At 40.1% G+C, this 19,540-nt stretch overlaps 1 protein-coding gene across 1 annotated transcript in view; it reads left to right on the top strand.

Annotated features, from left to right (window-relative positions):
• Positions 1–19,540, top strand: part of LOC137645772 (protein fantom-like) — a 723,952-nt gene that overhangs the window by 242,121 nt on the left and 462,291 nt on the right. Inside the window, 1 exon segment of the mRNA XM_068378685.1 lies at positions 1,255–1,485. Within this exon segment, the coding sequence (XP_068234786.1) occupies positions 1,255–1,485 (231 nt within the window).

The following is a 19,540-nucleotide window of genomic DNA, read 5'->3' on the forward strand; positions in this document are numbered from 1 at the left end:
GCTAAGAAGCCTTCCGCATCCTGGTTGATTTGGCGGGTGGTCAAATTCTTTCTTGAGAAGCGCCTAGGTTAGAGGTTGTGATGAGGTCCTTTAGTATGGGTTGCAGCCCTTTATACTTCAGCACCTAGGAGTCGTTCAGCATCCTAAGAGGACCGCTAGGCTCAGTAAGGAAGACGTACTTAAAAAAGGCAGAGTAATAGTTCAAGTCGACTTCCTTACCAGGTACTTATTTATTTTATGTTTGTTATTTTGAATAACTGATAAAATGAAATACGGGATACTTAGCTTCTTTGTTAACATGTATGCTGGTCTCCACCCACCACCCTGGGTGTGAATCAGCTACATGATCGTCGGGTAAGATTAATATTGAAAAATGTTATTTTCATTAGTAAAATAAATTTTTGAATATACTTACCCGACGATCATGAATTAAAGAACCCGCCCTTCCTCCCCATAGAGAACCAGTGGACCGAGGAGAAAATTGAGTTCTTGTTGACAAGAAGTACTTGAGTACCTACTCACAGATGGCGCTGTTGTGTACACCCCCACCTGGATAGCGATCGCTGGCGTATCCCGACCGTAGATTTCTGTCGGGCAACGGAGTTGACAGCTACATGATCGTCGGGTAAGTATATTCAAAAATTTATTTTACTAATGAAAATAACATTTTTTTATTTAGGATGTTTTTATATTCAGCAACTGGAAGAAGTAAGAAAGTTTAGATTATAGGCTGGTATAGAAGTTATAGGAATGTGTTTGCACGTTTCGTTTTATTATTAGGTTTTACATTATTTTTAAGGTTTACAGGATGTAAATTTAGAGAAGGCACATACCGTAGAAATGTTATTTATTAAGTTGTTATCAGGTTATCATTAACCCATCTCCATTGTGGTAGTCAGCACTGTGACCTGTAAGTAAGACTCATTGCAATAAACAGAAATTTAGTAAATATTTATTACCTCCAGGTTACATAATCAACCTCCCTCCTCCCCATGTAAAGTAGTTTACGTGTCAATGGAAGTCACTTTTGACTTTAAATTGAAATTGTGAGGACCAACAGGTGGAGGTAAGGATTTGGGAACTCCATTCAGGGGATAATATCCAGGGTTAGGGTTCCTACACTGGCTGCCTGGAGGAGATGGTATATAAAGAATTATTCTTATGTTAAATGTCAAGCTCATTGTGCTTTCAAGTTATAGGCCCTGTTAAATAATCAAAATGATAAATTTTATAATCAAAATTATTTTTTTGCAGAAAAGGTTGAAGTTAAGTAATCTCCAACTGAGTTCAGCAAAGAAGAATAAACCGATGCTGTTCCGTAATGTCCGGTCGAGAGTTGATAGCGGACTTAAGCAAACTAAAGCAGCACAAAGTCCTCACCCAAAAGTGCCTCCAAGACCCAAATCTTCGCCTCCAAAAATGTCATCATCCTCAGAGGAATCATCATTTATTCTGTCCCCAGAATCAGTACAACAGAATGACCAAGTAAAACCTATATTTTTGACCTTATTCAAGATTATTCTTTGAAATCCTTATTGTTTGTGCAATTACTTGTAGTTGTTACGGAACAAATGCAACCCTTCACCATTTACATAGGATAGAAGATCAGCAAAGTTGGAGAATACGGCAATTAAACTCTTATAACGATGTGTAAACAGGTGGCCGAAGTTACCGGCTGGGAGCAGTGAAGCCCAACCCACCCTTGCTCACTGAGCACTCACTTTGATTTTCAGCTGTCGGTGAGAACAGACATTCTTCCACTGGCTGTAGAATTAAGGGAAAAAAATTCATGTTTTTTTCTCTTTTTACCGTGTTAGCGAGTGTCTGCTTTGGGGATGCACGTAGATATACGGACCTGCCGAAGGGTGTTGGAACGAGGTTTTGGCACCTTCATGAGTGCAAAGGAGAGGGATCGCCACCTTTTGTGCCTTGCCAGCTGAGGACATTCCAGCAGACAGGGTTTTCCATGTTATGAGTGGATTTTGTAGGGTAGGAGGGGATGATGATGTCTAAAAAGGATTCTTCTCCTTTGAGTTCATTCTTAAGGTCTAAGAAGTCTTGATCTTTTTTTCTGACACCCTGTACTCTTCCCTCTGACCCTTCCTCGCCGTTCTCCTCCGGAGGTCGAACAAAAAAGAGTGATGACTTTAAACTTCAGTCCAAGTTTCAAGGCCTGAAGACCTTCCCATTTCCCCCAGAGAAGCGGTCAGGCTCCCCCTCAAGAGGCCTTATTTGATTTACAGGTTAATGATGTCCGGCCCCTCACCCAGAAGCACGTCGTAACGTCTATGCTTGGCCTGTCCACATCCCTGCTGGTGTTCACGAATGTGTTCACCCTAGTATCAACCTTGCCCATGCCAGCGGTATTCGTATCTTTTGCTATCTGGAGAATCGGTTGATTCTCGCTTACTTGGTGGAGACCCTTCTCTTACACCGGTACAGACCTCTCACTTTTCTTTCCTGATCTGAGGATCGTTATAAATTGTGAGGAGTCCTCTCTCCAACCATCGCAAAAACTGGTATACCTTGGGATGCAGATAGACACCCAAAACAGCAAATTTTACCATTCCAAAAAAGAATAGAGAGATTCAAGGAAATAGCCCATCCCTTCCTCTTGGAAGATTTGCTGTAAGCACATCAGTGGCTTTGCCCATTTGCCCTCTCTGGAGCGTCTAGTGCCCAACGGGTGTCTGCGCATTTGACTTCTTAAGTGGCAACTAAAAATTTTGTGGTTGCAACACAGGAATCCTCCGGATCTCTTGGTTCTGATAGGATTGGAGGAGAAGAAAGACCTAAGTTGGTGGGTAGCAGATACCAACCTTCTCAGGGGTTTAGACCTATCTCCCCCCTCTGGATTTGATTCTCTTCAAGGATGCATCAAAAGAAATGGGGGGGGGGGGGCTGACCTGATGCAGCACATGGCCTCTGGTTTGTGGTCCAATGCCAACTGGCAGTGTCACATATACCTCCTAGAGATGAGGGCAGCCTTTTTAGCTCAAGCACTTCTTTCAGGTCATTATGTGGTGCTGATGAGCAACAACATACAGTAATGATAGTGGCATACCTAAACAAGCCTGGGGGTGCTTTTTCACAGCTACTTTACCAACTAGCCATGGAGATACTGCATTGGATGGAAGACAATTCAATCGCCCTGTCAACTCAATTCCTTCTGGGCAAGAAAAATATTCTTGCAGACAATCTTAGCAGGAAGGTTTAAGTTAGTTGGCTCCAAATGGTCTTAACATCCTCGAATAGCCAACAAAGTCCTGGCTTTGTGGGGTTCATTTATAATAGACCTATTTGCAACATTTCTGAACCGGAAGCTTCCTGTGTACTGCTCGCCAGTCCTTGATCCCCAGGCATTTCTACAGGATGCCTTCCAACATCTGTGGGACAACCTGGTTGTCTATGTGTTCCTACCTTATGTTTAATGAGGAGGCTCATCAACAGGGTGAGGGCATCACAAGATCTTTCGATGACCCTAATAGCTCTGAAGTGGCAACAGGCAGAGAGGTTCCTAGACCTTTTACTTCTGCTGAGAGAGGTACTGAGGGAGTTGCCTCTTCTCCATAACCAACTCAAACAACCTCACACAGAGATATACTACAACACAGTTGCGTCCCTCTGACTTCGCGCTTGCATGTTATCTAGTATCACCTCTTGCAGAAAGTCTTTTCACATGCAGTGGGGAATAGGATGTCTTAATACCTTGGTAAGTTGTCAATTGCTGTTGTAGTGGTTTGTAGGCTGCGGCCAGTCGTAGTACAAAGACTGCCTAGTGTCCGAAAGCCGACTACACTCCAACTTTTCACTACACAAAAAGTATGGTGGAATATCCATAGATCTGGGTGAAAGGTAAACAATCAAGTAAAACTGGCCACTGGGCACCACCCCTTGATTTTTTTACTGGGGAAGGGTACCCAGCTAGAGCCTCAGAATTTCCTAATATTATTCGAGTTATACCATCTGACTTATACTGGTAGGAACAGAATCCTATATGAAGTGCAGCAGCATGCTTTCTAGGTAGGATGTTTCTTTAATCAAGTTAATTAAACATTAGGAATGTTAGGAGAGGAAATAGAAATCAACCAAAAAAAAAAAAAAACTTCAGGCTAGAATGGGGAACATCTGATGTGATGAAATGTATTGAAAAAAGATTATTAAAAAAAGAAATTTGATTTAAAAAATGAAACAAATAACTAGGTTGACAATAAAGCAAATATAAATTTACAATTTTAACAGCAAAATTTTATATTGTAAAAAATAAACTAGTATCTCTCTACACTTCAGTCCCACAATAACTAGATTAAAAAATGATTTTACCAAAAAAAATGTTCACATGTTGGACACTTCAACATTAAGTCACCAGGAACAGGTTATTCAGTAAGCCACACATTTAAGAAAACATGATATAAAATATAAAAGTCCGTCAAATTACCATCCCATCGGGTTCCAGACACAAAACCTATACTGTAAGCGTTAACATCACTACAAAGCCTTTTCGGTAAAGGTAAACAGAAGAAAGCTTCAAGCTAAGGAGAACCCCGTAACATTATAGACCATGATCTGCATACACAGACAGAAAATTTGGACATTGACATCAATTTAAGTTTGCCTCAGGTTGAAACTTGTTTCTGGGGACAAACATGTGACCCTAATACTGGGACAATTGTGTCACTATATGAAAAAACACAATTACACTATGATGGGGAAAGGTCTGTCATGGATAAGACTGATCACACACACACTACTAGCAACACAAGAGCAGATATGTTCAAAAGAGTCCCAGGATAAATTATATAGCCTCTTCCAGGCAGGCTTTAGTCACTCATAATAAAGAAACTACGATTACTCCTTTGAATTTGTAGAAGACACTTCAGTCAGGTTTAACAAGGCCATTAGATAGATTTTGCAAAAAAATTAACTCATATTGTCTGATCACAAGATTGAAATCTTTACACTACCTGTCAAACCCCAATGCACCCTTCACCAGGCAACCCCTGACTAGTCACTTCCCATATTGTGTAAAATGCCTACTGGAAGACTTCCTTGCCCCATCGTAAATACCATATCCAACTGGGCAATATCTGCCTCCGACCTTCAAATAATACCAGACATTGCCACAAACTTTTCCGAGGCCAGTGAAGAGATGAAAATATATACAGCCATCTGGCCTACATTACCAAAACTTAACGATGACAATCACGATGTATGTCTATTCAAGGTTAGAGTCCCTTTCTCTTTTAAAGGATACACAACCATTTTTAAAACTGATTAGTATCTTAGGTGATTTGAATAACAAGGCCGGATTCAGGAACCGTAAACTTCAAATTGTGATTCAATTTATTTATAATCCTAAAACCTGATCCCTGCTGGGTGCAGGGTGCCGTTACTTTGTAAAATCAAAGGATTATTACACTATGACGCATATGAACAAAGAGCTTAACAAATAGAAAATAGAAAAAACATCAAACAAAATATCATGGTCTAAAAAAACTGAAATAATTTGTCTTTTCCCTAATTATATATATATATATATTTTTTACACTGTCTACTAGGCAAAGGGGATTAGCATTTGTGGTTGGTGTTATGGATGGGGTATCTCTCCTCATGATGCTACTATCCCATTGATAGCAAGAGTTTATTTTATACCTTAGGGAGGAAAATAACTTTTGACGGAATTGTCTCTCCTTATAAGGAATTTTGAGCTCCCTTGACCCCAGTCAGAAGTTAGATCACCTCCTTGTAATGTAGTGTGTGTCACACTCAAAGAACCCCCAGATGCTGAGGGTCTTACGGATTAGCAGCTGGGCTCTGATAAACAGTGGGAATTGCTTTCCCACTGGTCCTTGGTGGCCAATAGTTGATCGAACTAAATTAGTCAGCACTTTCTCTTTTCCTTTTAATATTTCTTTTATTCTCCAATCTCTTCCCCTTGGGCATGAACTTATTAACGACTTTGGCTTGTTTGATAATAGTTTGGCTGCTTCTTTGGATTTGGTGCAGTGTGGGATGGATGACATGCCATCTCATCCTGTACAAATTTAGATGCCATCACCCTCTGGCAGACCCCATTGGGTGCAGACTGTCTGTTAAGAGTCGGGCTCCAATGATCTGGTTTTAAGTCACCCATATTTGTGGGTAATGGGTGACGCCAGGCATTGGAATCGTCGGTGTGATGGGCTAACTACCCCCACAGACCAGTGTACGCCAACCCATATTTGTGGGTAATGGGCGACACCAGGCATTGGAGTCGTCGGTGGGATGGGCTAACTACCCCCACAGAACAGTGTACGCCAACCTAAAGAGAGGCAGCCCCTCTCTAATAGAGGACTGATACCCACTGAAGCCTCTTCTCGTGTTGGGCCACTTGGGATAGGATAACCCGGCTTGCTTCTACTTTACTAACCAGCCCCTCTGTTGATAACCTGGAAACTCTAAAGGATCATTCTATGGATGCTCAAAAGCGAAGTAATTTTGGTAACATAGGGAAACTGCAAATCCTTCATGTCACCCAAATTCTAATAGAAACATTTCAATGTTATGGTAATATAAAAGAAATTCGAATGAGACTTGAAAATGACAAATGGGATTAATGGATATCATTTGATAATCATGATGAAGCATTTAATGCAATCAGTGACATTATGAACATTAAAATTAATAATTTGAATATCAAGAATGCTCTTTGTGATGGTGTACCTAAGGATCTAGATATATACAAACCTGCAGATTGCATTAACAGAGATATAGAGGGGTGTACCCTCCCAGAGAAAACCAAAACCACCTAAGTGGCTTATTGCTCAGTCAAAAGGGAGTACTGGAAAATATTTCAAAATATCCAAATTTCTTCAAAAGAAAGTAGGTAACATTGCACCAGGAGATACAGTGAACCCTCGCTACTTCGCGGTTCGACCATCGCGGATTCACCACTTCGCGGATTTTTTCCATAACCCATATATATATACAGTAATATATATATATATATATATATGTATGCATGTATTTATGTATATATGTAGGTATGTATATGTGTATACATATAAATATATATATATACACACACACACACACACACACACATATATATATATATATATATATATATATATATATATATATATATATATATATATATATATCTAAAGTAGGAAGATGTGATGTAGTTCTAAGGGAAAAGTATGGGAAATATGTCTGGGTAATAAGCAAAGCTCTACCTCCAGTTTGTTTCTACATTATGATCAGAGATAAATGTAAACAAAACATTGGTTGCCATTTTTTATCGTGCTTTTCAGCATGTTTAGGAAATGCATGATATAAAATCACCTTTAATATTTGTGCCTGTTTTAGTTTAGGGTACTGTAGTACATGCATTAAGTGTTCTGTACATTAAAGGGTAGTTTGTTAACAGTACTACGTACTGTACAAGGGAAGGTTTTAAAAGTCTGAATATACATGTTAAATATATAGGTAAATATGGTGTCACTACTTCGCGGATTTTCACCTATCGCGGCCGCGACTGGAACCTATCTACCGCGATAAACGAGGGTTCACTGTATAGCTCGTTTTAGAAAGAACAGTTTCCTCATAAGTGCCAAATCAGAAACACAATCTGGTATACTTTGCAATTTAAAGACAGAATGATGGCATAAAGTTGGACGTGAAACCCCAACTAAACTTTAGTTATGGAAGGGGAGTAGTTTTCAACAGAGACTTGTCCCCCCCCCCCCGGATGCTGAAGCCTTGACGAGGATGGGGGCCTTAGGGATTAGCAGCTGAGTTCTTATGAACAGTGGGAATTGCTTTCCCACTGGTCTTAGGTGCCCAATTGTTGATCCAACTAAATTAATCAGCACTTTCTCTTTTCCTTTTGGTTATTTCTTTTATTCTCCCATCGCTTCTTCTTGGGCATGAACTTGTTGATGACTTTGGCTTGTTTGTATATACTTTGACTGCCTCTTTGGATTTGGCACAGTGTGGGAGGGACGGCATGCCATCTCATCCTGTACCAGTTTAGATGCCATCACCCTCTGGCAGACTCCATTGGGTGCAGAATTAGTTTATTAAGAGTCGGGCGGTAGTGATCTGGTTTTAAGTCACCCATATTTGCGGGTAATGGGTGACGCCAGGCATTGGATTCGTCGGTGGGAGGGGCTAACTACCTCCACTGACCAGTGTACGCCCACCTAAAGAGAGGCAGCCCCTCTCTAATAGAGGACGGGTCCCCGCTAAAGCATCTTCTCGTGTTAGGTGACATGCGATAGGACTGACATCCTCCGATAAGAGGTGGATAACCGGACTTGCTTCTATAAAAACCAACCCCTCTGTTGACGACCTGGCAAACACAAACATGGACCTCAGTACAGAGAGCTCCAACTCAGTTCTAATATTGTAACATTAGAACCTTATTCACGTTATGTGAATAGTGATTATTAGAAAACACTAGAGAAGAAGAGAGAGAGAATGAGAAATGATGATACTACAGAAAAGTAGTATTACGTGGTCACTATGAAATAGTGAATTATGAAATTTTTATTTTATTTTGGAATTTGAAAATAGAAGACATGAGCATGTGAAGGTTTTTAAAGCTAAAAGGGAAATAGTTATTATATGTGGAGGGCAGCCAAAAATTCTTCACCAGGGAAGTGGAAGTCTCTTGATAGAGACACTATCCCAAATACAAAGCGAAAGATTAAAAACACTTTCAACATTGGATGGTCATGGTGTCAAATTTGTTTCGCACCCCACTTTCAACCAGAGTAGGGGTGTGACATATGCTCCAGAATTGTTAGATATAGAGGAAAAAGAAATTGAGGATGAACTGAAAAGTCAAGGAGTAGAAAAAGTAGTCAGAATAAGAAAGAGAGTTGGAGAATAACTTATTTCTCTTGCTACTTTGATTGTAACATTTGATTAATGCAGATTAACTAATGTTATTAAAGCTGGTTGGCTATCTTTGAAAGTGAAACCATACATCCCTTCACCATGGCAATGTTATCATTGCAAAAATATATGGCCATTTAAGCCAGAAGTGCAAGGAAAATCTAATTAATAAGCCATCTGTTTGTGCTGACTGTGGAAAAAATAGTCATGGAGCATGCACAGAAAATCCAAGTAGTATATATTGTGGAGAAGCACACCCCGCTACATCTAAAAGCTCTATAAATTTTAGTTTTGAAAAAGAAATTCAGGCCATTAGAACCATGGAAAGGGGTACTTTTAAAGAGGCTCTTGAAAGGCCTCTTGAAAAGCAGATAAGGCCAGGACAACCTTTTTCAATGGTTTTGAAGAAAAACTTGCCAAAGCACTGACAAAAATAATATCCTCACTTCTAACATAAAGAAACATATGAAAGTAGTTAAAGAGGATGAAAGTCCCATTGAAAATTTATATCTAGAAAGCGTAAAAAAATCAAAACAGATACTTAGAGATCTCAAAGATATTCAAAAGCCATCTACTGGACTCCATTCTTAACAATAGTACAAACCTCTCTCAGGCCATGTCCTTGCCTGGTTCCTCTTGAAACCAATTTACCTGGTGCACCTGTTGTGGGGAAGGTGCAAAAACCTGGTAGCTCACAAAGTTTTAATTGAAAAAGAGAGAGACCTCTGTGATGGGCCGAGAGAGGCTGTGACTAAGAAGGCAGGATGAAAGCAACTAAGTAACTTTATTACAGAACACCAGCTTATATATACATCAAGTCCAGACAAGAAGGACATAAAACATGACTGGCAATTTCATGCTCAACCGACAACCGTTCCTGTTAACAGTTACCAGTAAGAAAAACAGACATGTTTATTCAGGTCCATGTCAGTGCGAGGAGAGAGCGAAGATACAAAGGATAATATATACAAAAAAAAGAAATGTCGTTACTATGTACGATCATGTGACACATGGTTGATACACTTCCATCTCTCTCGCCTCCTACCATAGGAAACATTAAAGTCACAACTTCAAACAAATATGATGTCTTGTCTGCTGAGGTTTCTGATCAACTGGAAGACAACTTGAATAAATCAGAAAATAGTGTTAGATCAAAGATTGCCGATGGGAAGACTTCATCCAAGGCATCTTCCAAAAAATAAACCATAGTTTTTACTCCATTCTGCAATGGAATTGCCAGGGTTTAAGGGCAAAATATGAAGAACTTAAGCTCCTCATACGTAAGGACTCCCCTATAATTATATTTCTACAGGAAAGCAATCTCGATGCTAATACTCTTGTCCTTGAGAGTATGTTAGCTAAGACACCATATGATCAACAAGCAAGGAGCCATGAGGAAAATCTTGTATACGTTTGTTGAGATGTTCCCCAAATATCTTTGTCTATCTGAATCCATCTGCAGGCAGTGGTTGTACAGATAGATATAGGGAGAAAATACACAATCTGTTCTCTTTACTTGCCTCCAAAGGATAATATCTTGCATGATAATTTATTAGAGGTGACTCAACAACTCCCACAACCTTTTTTCTTACTAGGAGATCTTAATAGTAGGCATCCTTTATGGGGTGATGTTTTGGCAAATGCAAGGGGTAATATTATATCATCAATTTTGAAGAAGGAAGATGTAGGACTCCTTAATACAGGAGAGCCCACACACTTCATGCTCAGACAGTTACTTTGTCCTGCATTGACCTATCAATTGCAAGCTCTAAGTGTCTTCTCGATTTTGATTGGAGAACTTTAGATGATTGGTATACTAGTGATCATGCACCCATCATTATAAAAACCAACAATGGTCTACCTTCACTGAGATCGCCACGATGGAATTTTGACAAGGCGGACTGGGATAGATTTCGTGAGATAAGCGAAATTGAAAGAAATGCAGAAAAGTCTGAGTGTTGATGATACCATAGACTTACTTAAGAGGGTCGGCTGGCTATTGCCAATTTTTATGACAGGGCTATGACATTCATACCACTTAATTAGGTAATTTAGGACATCTCCAAACTACACAGAATTTTTGCCTCTGACCTTCGGTTTTGCGACGCCAGGGGGATTTACTGTATCCTGAAATGAGTGTTTTTCAAATTCTATCTGCTCCCTTGATAATTATTACTAAAATCTGGTATTACTGCCCAATATAGACCTGATATATACCTCCAATAATATGATGAGTTTTTTTCTTAAGGAATATTTTTTGCCAGATATAAGTTATCATCCACCCAGAGGGGGAGAGGTGAGGGAGGGAGAACCCGCTGAACGCACAAAACGGAAAACGGGAAATCCGCTCCCCCACCGGAGCTAAGAAAGAAAACGAGAGAAAGGGGTAACTCGTGACTGCGAACAGAAAACGGGGACCCCAATCTCTCGCTCTCTTGGACACAAAAACAGGACTAAAAATCACAAAACACTATTATAAACGTATAAAATAAAAATGTACATCCATATAACACTACGATCGAAGAATAGCATCCGTTAAAACTTAAAATAAATAGCACAGTCGAGTGACGAACGCCTCGGGCGGTTACTAAACAAAAACAAAGCTAAATCGCTATCTTGTTCGTAGGCTGGACTTACTAGCAAAAAAAGTACCATGAGCATAAATACACAAAAAAATAAAAATAATAACGGTTCTAAAGGCATAAGGCCAGGGGCTTAACCAAGAACCTAAGTGACAGAGTACTAAACGGGCAGATAAAGATGAATTCCCAAACAAGTGAAAAAACAATGGCCGCCATGAAAGGCCAGACGGGAATAATAAAACAGACTATACTGGATATAAAACAAAAGCCCGGTACAATAAAATACTGTCAAAACAAACTATGGTACTTAACATTGGAATGTGTGAAGATGGAGCTTCGGACATGACAAAATAAATCCACGATAGATAAAAAAGACCGAGAGCACAACAAAACCATTCAACACTTTGAATTCCAAAAAGAAGGAAGTTGTTCAGATGGCGCTCGCGTCGTGGCGTGGGTGGTGCGGCGTTGGGGATGTGTCTAGGGCCTCTGTATCGGCCCATCCCTTTGGCGAAGGAATTATCTAAATGGAAGACAACCTGTGAATAGTGGATTTCACGCGCCTTTGCTTTATACACGACACCCAAAAGGTGCTCGCGCGAGGGTTGTAACCTCAGCATTCCATGCTTTTATCTTTCTCTGGTATAATTGGAAGGTTTTTATCAGAAAAGGTATACAAGAAGGACTTTTCACCGGGCGCCACAGGTTCGACCCAGAAATAGATTTTTCCTTCGTCAAAATCCCTTTTTTGTGACGGTAAAAAAATAAACCCTAAAAATCAGGGGAAAAAATTAAGAAAAACACATGAGACGAAAATTGGAAAAAAAGGGCTTAATTTCATTGTTATATAATGTATTTCTAAGTTATATACCGAATTTCAATACTATATCTTGAAAACTAAAGGAGACTATTGAATTTGAAGGTCAATAAGTATACTGTACAGTAATCCTCGCCACTTGGCGCCTCAAGTTTTGTGCCCTCAGTGCATCGGGGATTTTTCAAAAATATTCATCCAAAATTGAGAAAAAATGGTACAAAAGTTATGCAGGTGCTAGCAGAAGGCAGGGAAAGTACAGTACATTAGAACATCAGGTATCAACACGGAAATGGCGCGCAACTCAAAATCCACCTCTCTGATTCGCTGGTTATCTTGGCTCCGGAATCTCGCAAGCTGATTGGCCTAGCCGAGACACTTTACTCAGCATCTCTCCCTGCCGTGCGCCCCGCGAAGGAAGACTGCATTTATTGTTCTCTCTCGCTCGTGTTGCTTAGTCTGCATTCATTGTTCTCTCTCGCTCGTGTTTCTTAGTCCGCATTCATTGTTCTCTCTCGCTCGTGTTGCTTAGTCCGCATTCATTGTTCTCTCTCGCTCATGTTGCTTAGTCTTGCCACGTGGAACATTTGGCTTTTCTTTTGTGCTTTTTAAGTGCAAAGTAGTGCTTGTGACGCCCTTGAAAATGGCTCCTAAACGTCCTCTACCCTCTACATCTTCTAGTGAACCCAAGAAGAAGAGAAAAATTATGACGGTGAATAAGGAAGTGAAATTATTGGACATGCTTAAGGCAGGCAGGTACTATGCGTCTGTTGCCCGTATTTACGGAGTGAATGAATCGACGGCTCGCTACATGAAAAAAGGAAGTGAAAATCCATAAAACTGCCTCAATAACATTCTCCAAGGACACTAAGCGCATTGTAACTCCTCATAATGAGAGGATTGTGGAAATGGAGGATGCATTATCAATGTGGATATCAGACTGTCTGGAAAAGGAGGTTAGTCTCGAACCAAAGCCAAAACCCTGTATGATAGCCTCGTTCCTGAAGGAAAATCGAACAAAGACAACGAAGGTGATGATGACGATGAAGAGGATCATATCCCACGAGAAAAACGTGGTTTTGTTGCCAGCAAGGGCTGGTTCGAGAAATTCAAGAGGAGGTTTGGCCTTCGCAGCGTTCCTTTGTATGGGGAGGCCGCCTTGCAGACCAAGATGCAGCTCTTCGTTACGTCGAGGACAAGTTCCCGAAACTAATTAAAGAGAGTGGCTATCTCCGGGAGCAGGTGTTCAATATGGATGAGACTGGCCAAGTTTGGAAGAGAATGCCGTCCCGGACGTTCCTTTACAAGGACAAAATGAAGAAGCCAGGGTTCAAGGCCAACAAAGATTGAGTCTCTCTTCATGTGCGAGAATGCTGTGGGCTTCATGCTCAAGCCCGGCTTAATTTACAAGTCCTTGAATCCTCGGGCTTTCAAAAACAAAAACAAAGCCTTGCTGCCCGTCTACTGGATGAGTAATAAAAAGGCATGGATAACCCAAGTCCTCACACTCGACTGGTTCGTGAGCTGCTTTATCCCGCAGGTGAAGCTGTACCTCCAAGAAAATGGGCTGCCCTTTAAGGTCCTCATCTTGATGGACTGTGCAGGAGGACATAAAATGGACCCCCATTACGACGGGGACCAAGTTCCAAGTGGAGTTCCTGCCCCCCAACACCACTTCCCTCATACAACCAATAGATCAGGGGGTCATTTGGGCCTTCAAGGACCTCTACAGGAGGTCCACGATGAAGGGCCTCCTCTCCTCCATCGACAAAGGCTATGAGGACTTCAGCCTCATGAGATATTGGCGGGAATACAACATTGTGACGTGCCTGACCAACATTCAGAACGCTCTTAATGAGATGAAAGAGCAAATGCTGAATGCAAGTTGGAGAAAATTGTAGCCAGACGTCGTTCATGACTACGAGGGATTTACGCCAAACTAAGGCTGTGAGGCTGGCACGGTCAGTAGCCAACGAAGGATTTTCTGGCATGACTACAGAAGATGTCAACTCACTGATTGAGTGCCACTCGGATTCCCTAACCGATAAGGACCTCGTCGAAATGACAAGATTGGCGAGTGAGGAAGAAGGGGCAGCCGACATTGGCAATGATTACGAATCTGAAGAACGTGGCCTTACCTTGGACGACCTGCAAGAGCTCTGAAACATGGCATGGGCTATGCAACAAAGGGCGCAAGAAATTGACGATAACATGGTGAGAGCCATCGAATTCAGTAACCGTACTGACGGTGTAATGGCGTTGTACAAGAGCATCTTTGCTCAGATGAAAAAACGTGAACAACTTCCCATCACGATGTTCCTAGTGCACCAAAAACCTCCTGCAGAAGCGTCAGATACTCCTCCTGCCTCTTCTCCGGCTTCCCACCGAGCCACCATGCTGCCTCCTGCAGTTCCTCCAGATCTTTTGGAAGCTGCCATCGACGATCCACCGCCTCTATTAACTGACGATGAGGCGTCACCTGAGGAACAGTAAAGCTCTCATTAACCTGTGCATTAATTCATCTTCATCTTCTTCACCTCCATCATACTGCACAAGTGTTTCCTCATCATTTATCAAGATCATCTTCATTGTTAAAGGTGAGATACATACCTTGTTTTAAGAATAAAAGTTTTAAAAGCATATTTATGTACACATACGCTATTTATATCTACATATGTATGCACATGTACACTTGCACTCTATTTATATTATTTATACATTCTTTATGTATAAATGTAAATGTACATATATGTGCTGTATTAAATACTGTATTTATTTTACAGTATTCATACAGTATTTTATGTACAGTGTATAATTTATATTAGGAATATTTATGTAGATGATTCTTTAATGTTCTAATGATAACATATGCATTTATAGAGTTAATGTACACTTATTGTTATTATATATACATGTAAATGAACACAAAAAAATGTACGTATTTTAAAAATAGGGGGGTCGCTACTTCGCGTTTTTTCACCTATCTCGGTCGGTTCTGGTCCTTATTAACCGCGATAAGTGAGGGATTACTAGTTTTGAGATACAGGCGTTCAAGATTTTTCTTTGTATTTTTACAAAGACACTATTAATAAATCATGATTGTTATGAATTTTATGTTCATTTTTGGGTATTGATTAAAGAAAACAAAATTGTTTATCATAATTTAATCATAAATGAAGATCCTTTTGCCAATATCTTGCTTCTTTTGGCTCCTGTGAGGCAAGGCGGCTGCTCCTCTATCCAAAACAATCTCTCTCTCTCTGCACTAACGATATTACCCTCTTCTGAACTCTTAATAGAGAGTGAATTTTCTTCCGTATGTTAGCAAGATGTTGAAAATGAGTGAATGCCAGAGGGCTTTCCAAGTTTTTCATTTTTATTTTTACAAAGACAATATTAATAAATCCTGATTATTATGAATTTCATGTCCCTTTTTGGATATTGATAAATGAAAACAAAGTTATTTGTCATAATTTACTCATAAACGAAGATCCTTTTGCTCAACATCTTGCTTCTTTTGCCTGTTTCAGGCAAGGTTGTTGCTTCTTCATCCAAACAACTCTCTCTCTCTCTCTCTCTCTCTCTCTCTCTCTCTCTCTCTCTCTCTCTCTCTCTCTCTCTCTCTTTTACTGATATTATCCTCATCTGAACGCTTATTAGAGCAAATTTTCTTCTTCCTTATGTTAGCAAGATGTTGAAATTGTGTTTTCCACTTTAAAATGATTAAATTCTTGCCGGAAACGAGAAAAACGAACGTAAAAATTAGTGAATGTCAGAGGCAGACTCAGGCATGTTTTCTCTATGAGGTTTGTGGTAGGACTGAAGGGTGCGGCGTGCGGTGAAGAAGGGTGTTGGGTGTAATTTACTGTGTAATACATCGTCCGTGACTCGTGAAAGCTATAGAGATGCCATTGTTCACAATTTCTTTTACATTAAAATGTATCAATTATCAAAATTTCTGATTAGAGAAGAAATACTGCATTTTCTTGTAGGGAATAAGGTTTATGGTTTATTGAGTTACTTTTACTAATTACCTTGTAACTATGAAAGGAAGAGGAATTTTGACAAATTATTTTGTATACGCATTCTCCATTGCCCTGCGAAGCTCAGTGAATTTGTTCAGAATTTTTTTTTTCTCTTCCTATAGAGTCCTTTCATTATACGTCATCAAACTTCCGGTCCGCTATCTTGGAGGACATACAAAGACGCGTTCAGTGAATAGCTGTGGTTGAACTGTTGAATAGTTAGCCATCTCATCACATTCACACAATGCCCAGTTTTTGCGCTATTGTTGGCTGTGGGAATCGAGGACAAAGAAATGACAAGAGTTTCTACCGCATACCGGCAGTTAATCAGAATCAGGACAAAGATACAGAAGAATTATCCAAGCGCAGGCATGACTTGGGGTTGACCAGAATATCATGGGCTGATCTAAGTGAATCCTCACTACCCTACGCACGTATCTGTTCTGATCATTTCATATCAAGTCAGTCTCGGCTAGGCCCTAAAAGTATCATTATTCCTGTGTAAACATGCTATATCCGATCGCATGGGTGACTTCACAAGTATCATCGTCAGTTCAATATGTAGTGTGTGTGGGGGAGGGGGCATCTCAATTTTTAAACATCAAAAGGGGCATCTCACATTTTCAAAACAAGAATTAAAAGCGCCCATATTGGCTATATTAACAAAGGCTACTTACCTAGGTCTCTATATCGTCAAGGTGCTCATGCCTATATATAATTATTGTATATTTATATTTATTTTAATTTGTGTATTAAATTGTGCAGACATACAGGCCTATGTGATGAATAAACATTGATTATAAATAATAATAATAATAATATCTGAAAGCTGGTTTAACTGAAGGGGTCTTCAGCTTATATATGAAACATCGAAAAAATAATTAAACTTGCGCAATTAATTGCAAGGAGGCAAAACGATCATCCAAGAGCATTACAATAGAGTTTGTCCATTATGTATATAAGAAATTATAGCATTTGTAACCAAACACAAACACAATGGTTAGGCATGAACTGATAAAGATTTGACATTATAATGCAAAACTTTTACATACATTTTGACAATCAAAAATTATAATACACAAGGTTAGGCTAAATTATCAATATTAGCTTTATAATTATAAACACTCTCTTCATTAGCCCAGTGTTTATCTAATTTTGGACTTAAAAACATTAAAGGGAAAAACAACAAATTCTGGAAGCAGATTATTCAATGGAAATGTATGCCCACTCATGTTCTGCCTTCGTAAGTTTAAAAAGCTTCTGAATTGCATGTGCCATAAGCTGAATGAATTCTGCATCTGCTATGGTTCTAGGCCATCAATTATATCGAGTTTCTGCTTGTAAAAACGCTTATCACCCGACAATTGTTTGACAAAGTCGCTCTCATTGTCCATATTCGCTGTAGCAGACCCCATGTTCTCGCTTTGTATGTCCTCCAGCATGGCCGCCGGCGATTCCCAGTGACGTCATTGAAAGGACTCTACACCCCCATATGTTGGCATTCCGGCCGGCCCCCTTAACTCGATTGCGCAGACGCCGTACCAAGGAGAATTTAATCATATACAAGAAATGTAGAGCACAGTCCCGTCGTGCCATGATAGAAGCTAGGCGCCACTCTTGGGTGTTGTTTGTTTCCTCCATTAACAGTAGAACACCAACATCATCTTTGTGTAGGAAATTAAAAAAGATAGCAGGCAAATTCACCACAAAAAAAATCACCAGTGTTGAAGATGAATGGTCAGTATGTGGATGGAGCAACAGAAATTAGCAATGCCCTGGATGATCATTTCTTAAATGTATCAGGCAAGTGTGAAGCAGCTCCTGGTCACCAGTATAGGAGTATTGAAGTAAAGAAAATTTTAAATTTTGCAACAGAAAGGGAAGAGTCATACAATTCTCCTTTTACTGAAAGAGAATTTGATTCCCCACTTGCCACATGTAACAATACAGTCCCTGGACCCGATGGAATTCCATATTCAATTTCTGGGCTCGAACCTGTGCCGCCCAGTGAATAAGCTCCATTTAGCACTTATTCTTAGGTAATTTACTGCTAAATATACCAGAGAAAAAATGTAAAGGAGTGCTAGGTTAACTAGCTCGCTCACCTATTGGTGTCGGTATAAAATTGGGCGTATAATCCAGAGGTCCCGCACTATTTAGATTAATCCACGACAGAAACCCCAATAGAGGAGAGCCGTTCAACCTCACTCGGTACTACTAACAATGCATCCGCTCAGAACTCAACTCCTTTTAGCACGACGAGTATAGTAACCCGCATTTTTGTTGTGCTCTCGATTTTGGTTTATTTTCCATTGAATTATGGCTTCTTCGTCGGTTTCCCAGGAGACACCGTCTAAGTTAAGTACCAAGCTGGGTTTTACTGTGTTTTGAGCAACCTAGATCGTTTAATATTTATATTATAGGAGTTTATTCTCTTCGTTCATATCGATCTTGCTTGATTTCACTACAGTTGGTACTCCTGTTTTTGAGAGCTTTTAAGTTTCACTTGCGGTGTTACTATGTGTATTATTTTTATTATCAAATATTATTTGTTATTGTGAATATTCATTATTTAGCGTTTAGAATCCTCGTGGTTCAATTTTGGGCCGATATCATTTACGTATCGTTATGGCTGCCGACCTTCGTGCTAGGCGGCAATGTTATTTTTAGCCATCAGGTGTGTCTTTTGTCATTTAATTATTATGTTGCATGCCTTGCCCAAAATTTTCTATGTGTTTATTCATATAATTTTTAACGCTATTATTATTATAATGAATATTTGTGCCATTACTCCGTTTGATCTGTCTGGTTGGGGATCGTCAGTTGGTAGCCCTGCTGCCTCGTATCACGTGATCCTCCCCCACGCTCCCCCTCTCGCTAGGTGGGCGGCTAGGCTCTCCCCCCTCCACTAAGGGACCGTTGCCGTCCCTCCTTTTAGAGGGGGTAGTTCAGTGTTTTTGGACTTTGTCCTCCGGGTGGCCCGGCGGGTTCGTCTCTGTCTAGTCTGGTTGGCCACCGGTCAACAGAGTTGGATCCCGGTGCACCCTATTTTATATTCACTTTTCATTCTGGCTTATGTTATACGAAACCCTCCGGGTTCGGTTGGCGGTTCTTAGCTACAGTTCCGCCCCCCTATTATTTTATAACATTTCCTATGATGATTATATATGACAGATCACTACCCCGGAGTCCCTAAATGAATTGGTATTGGATATACTTTTATTTCCCGGCCCGGG

This window comes from Palaemon carinicauda, chromosome 8 (genome assembly GCF_036898095.1).
Source record: "Palaemon carinicauda isolate YSFRI2023 chromosome 8, ASM3689809v2, whole genome shotgun sequence".
NCBI lineage: Eukaryota > Metazoa > Arthropoda > Malacostraca > Decapoda > Palaemonidae > Palaemon > Palaemon carinicauda.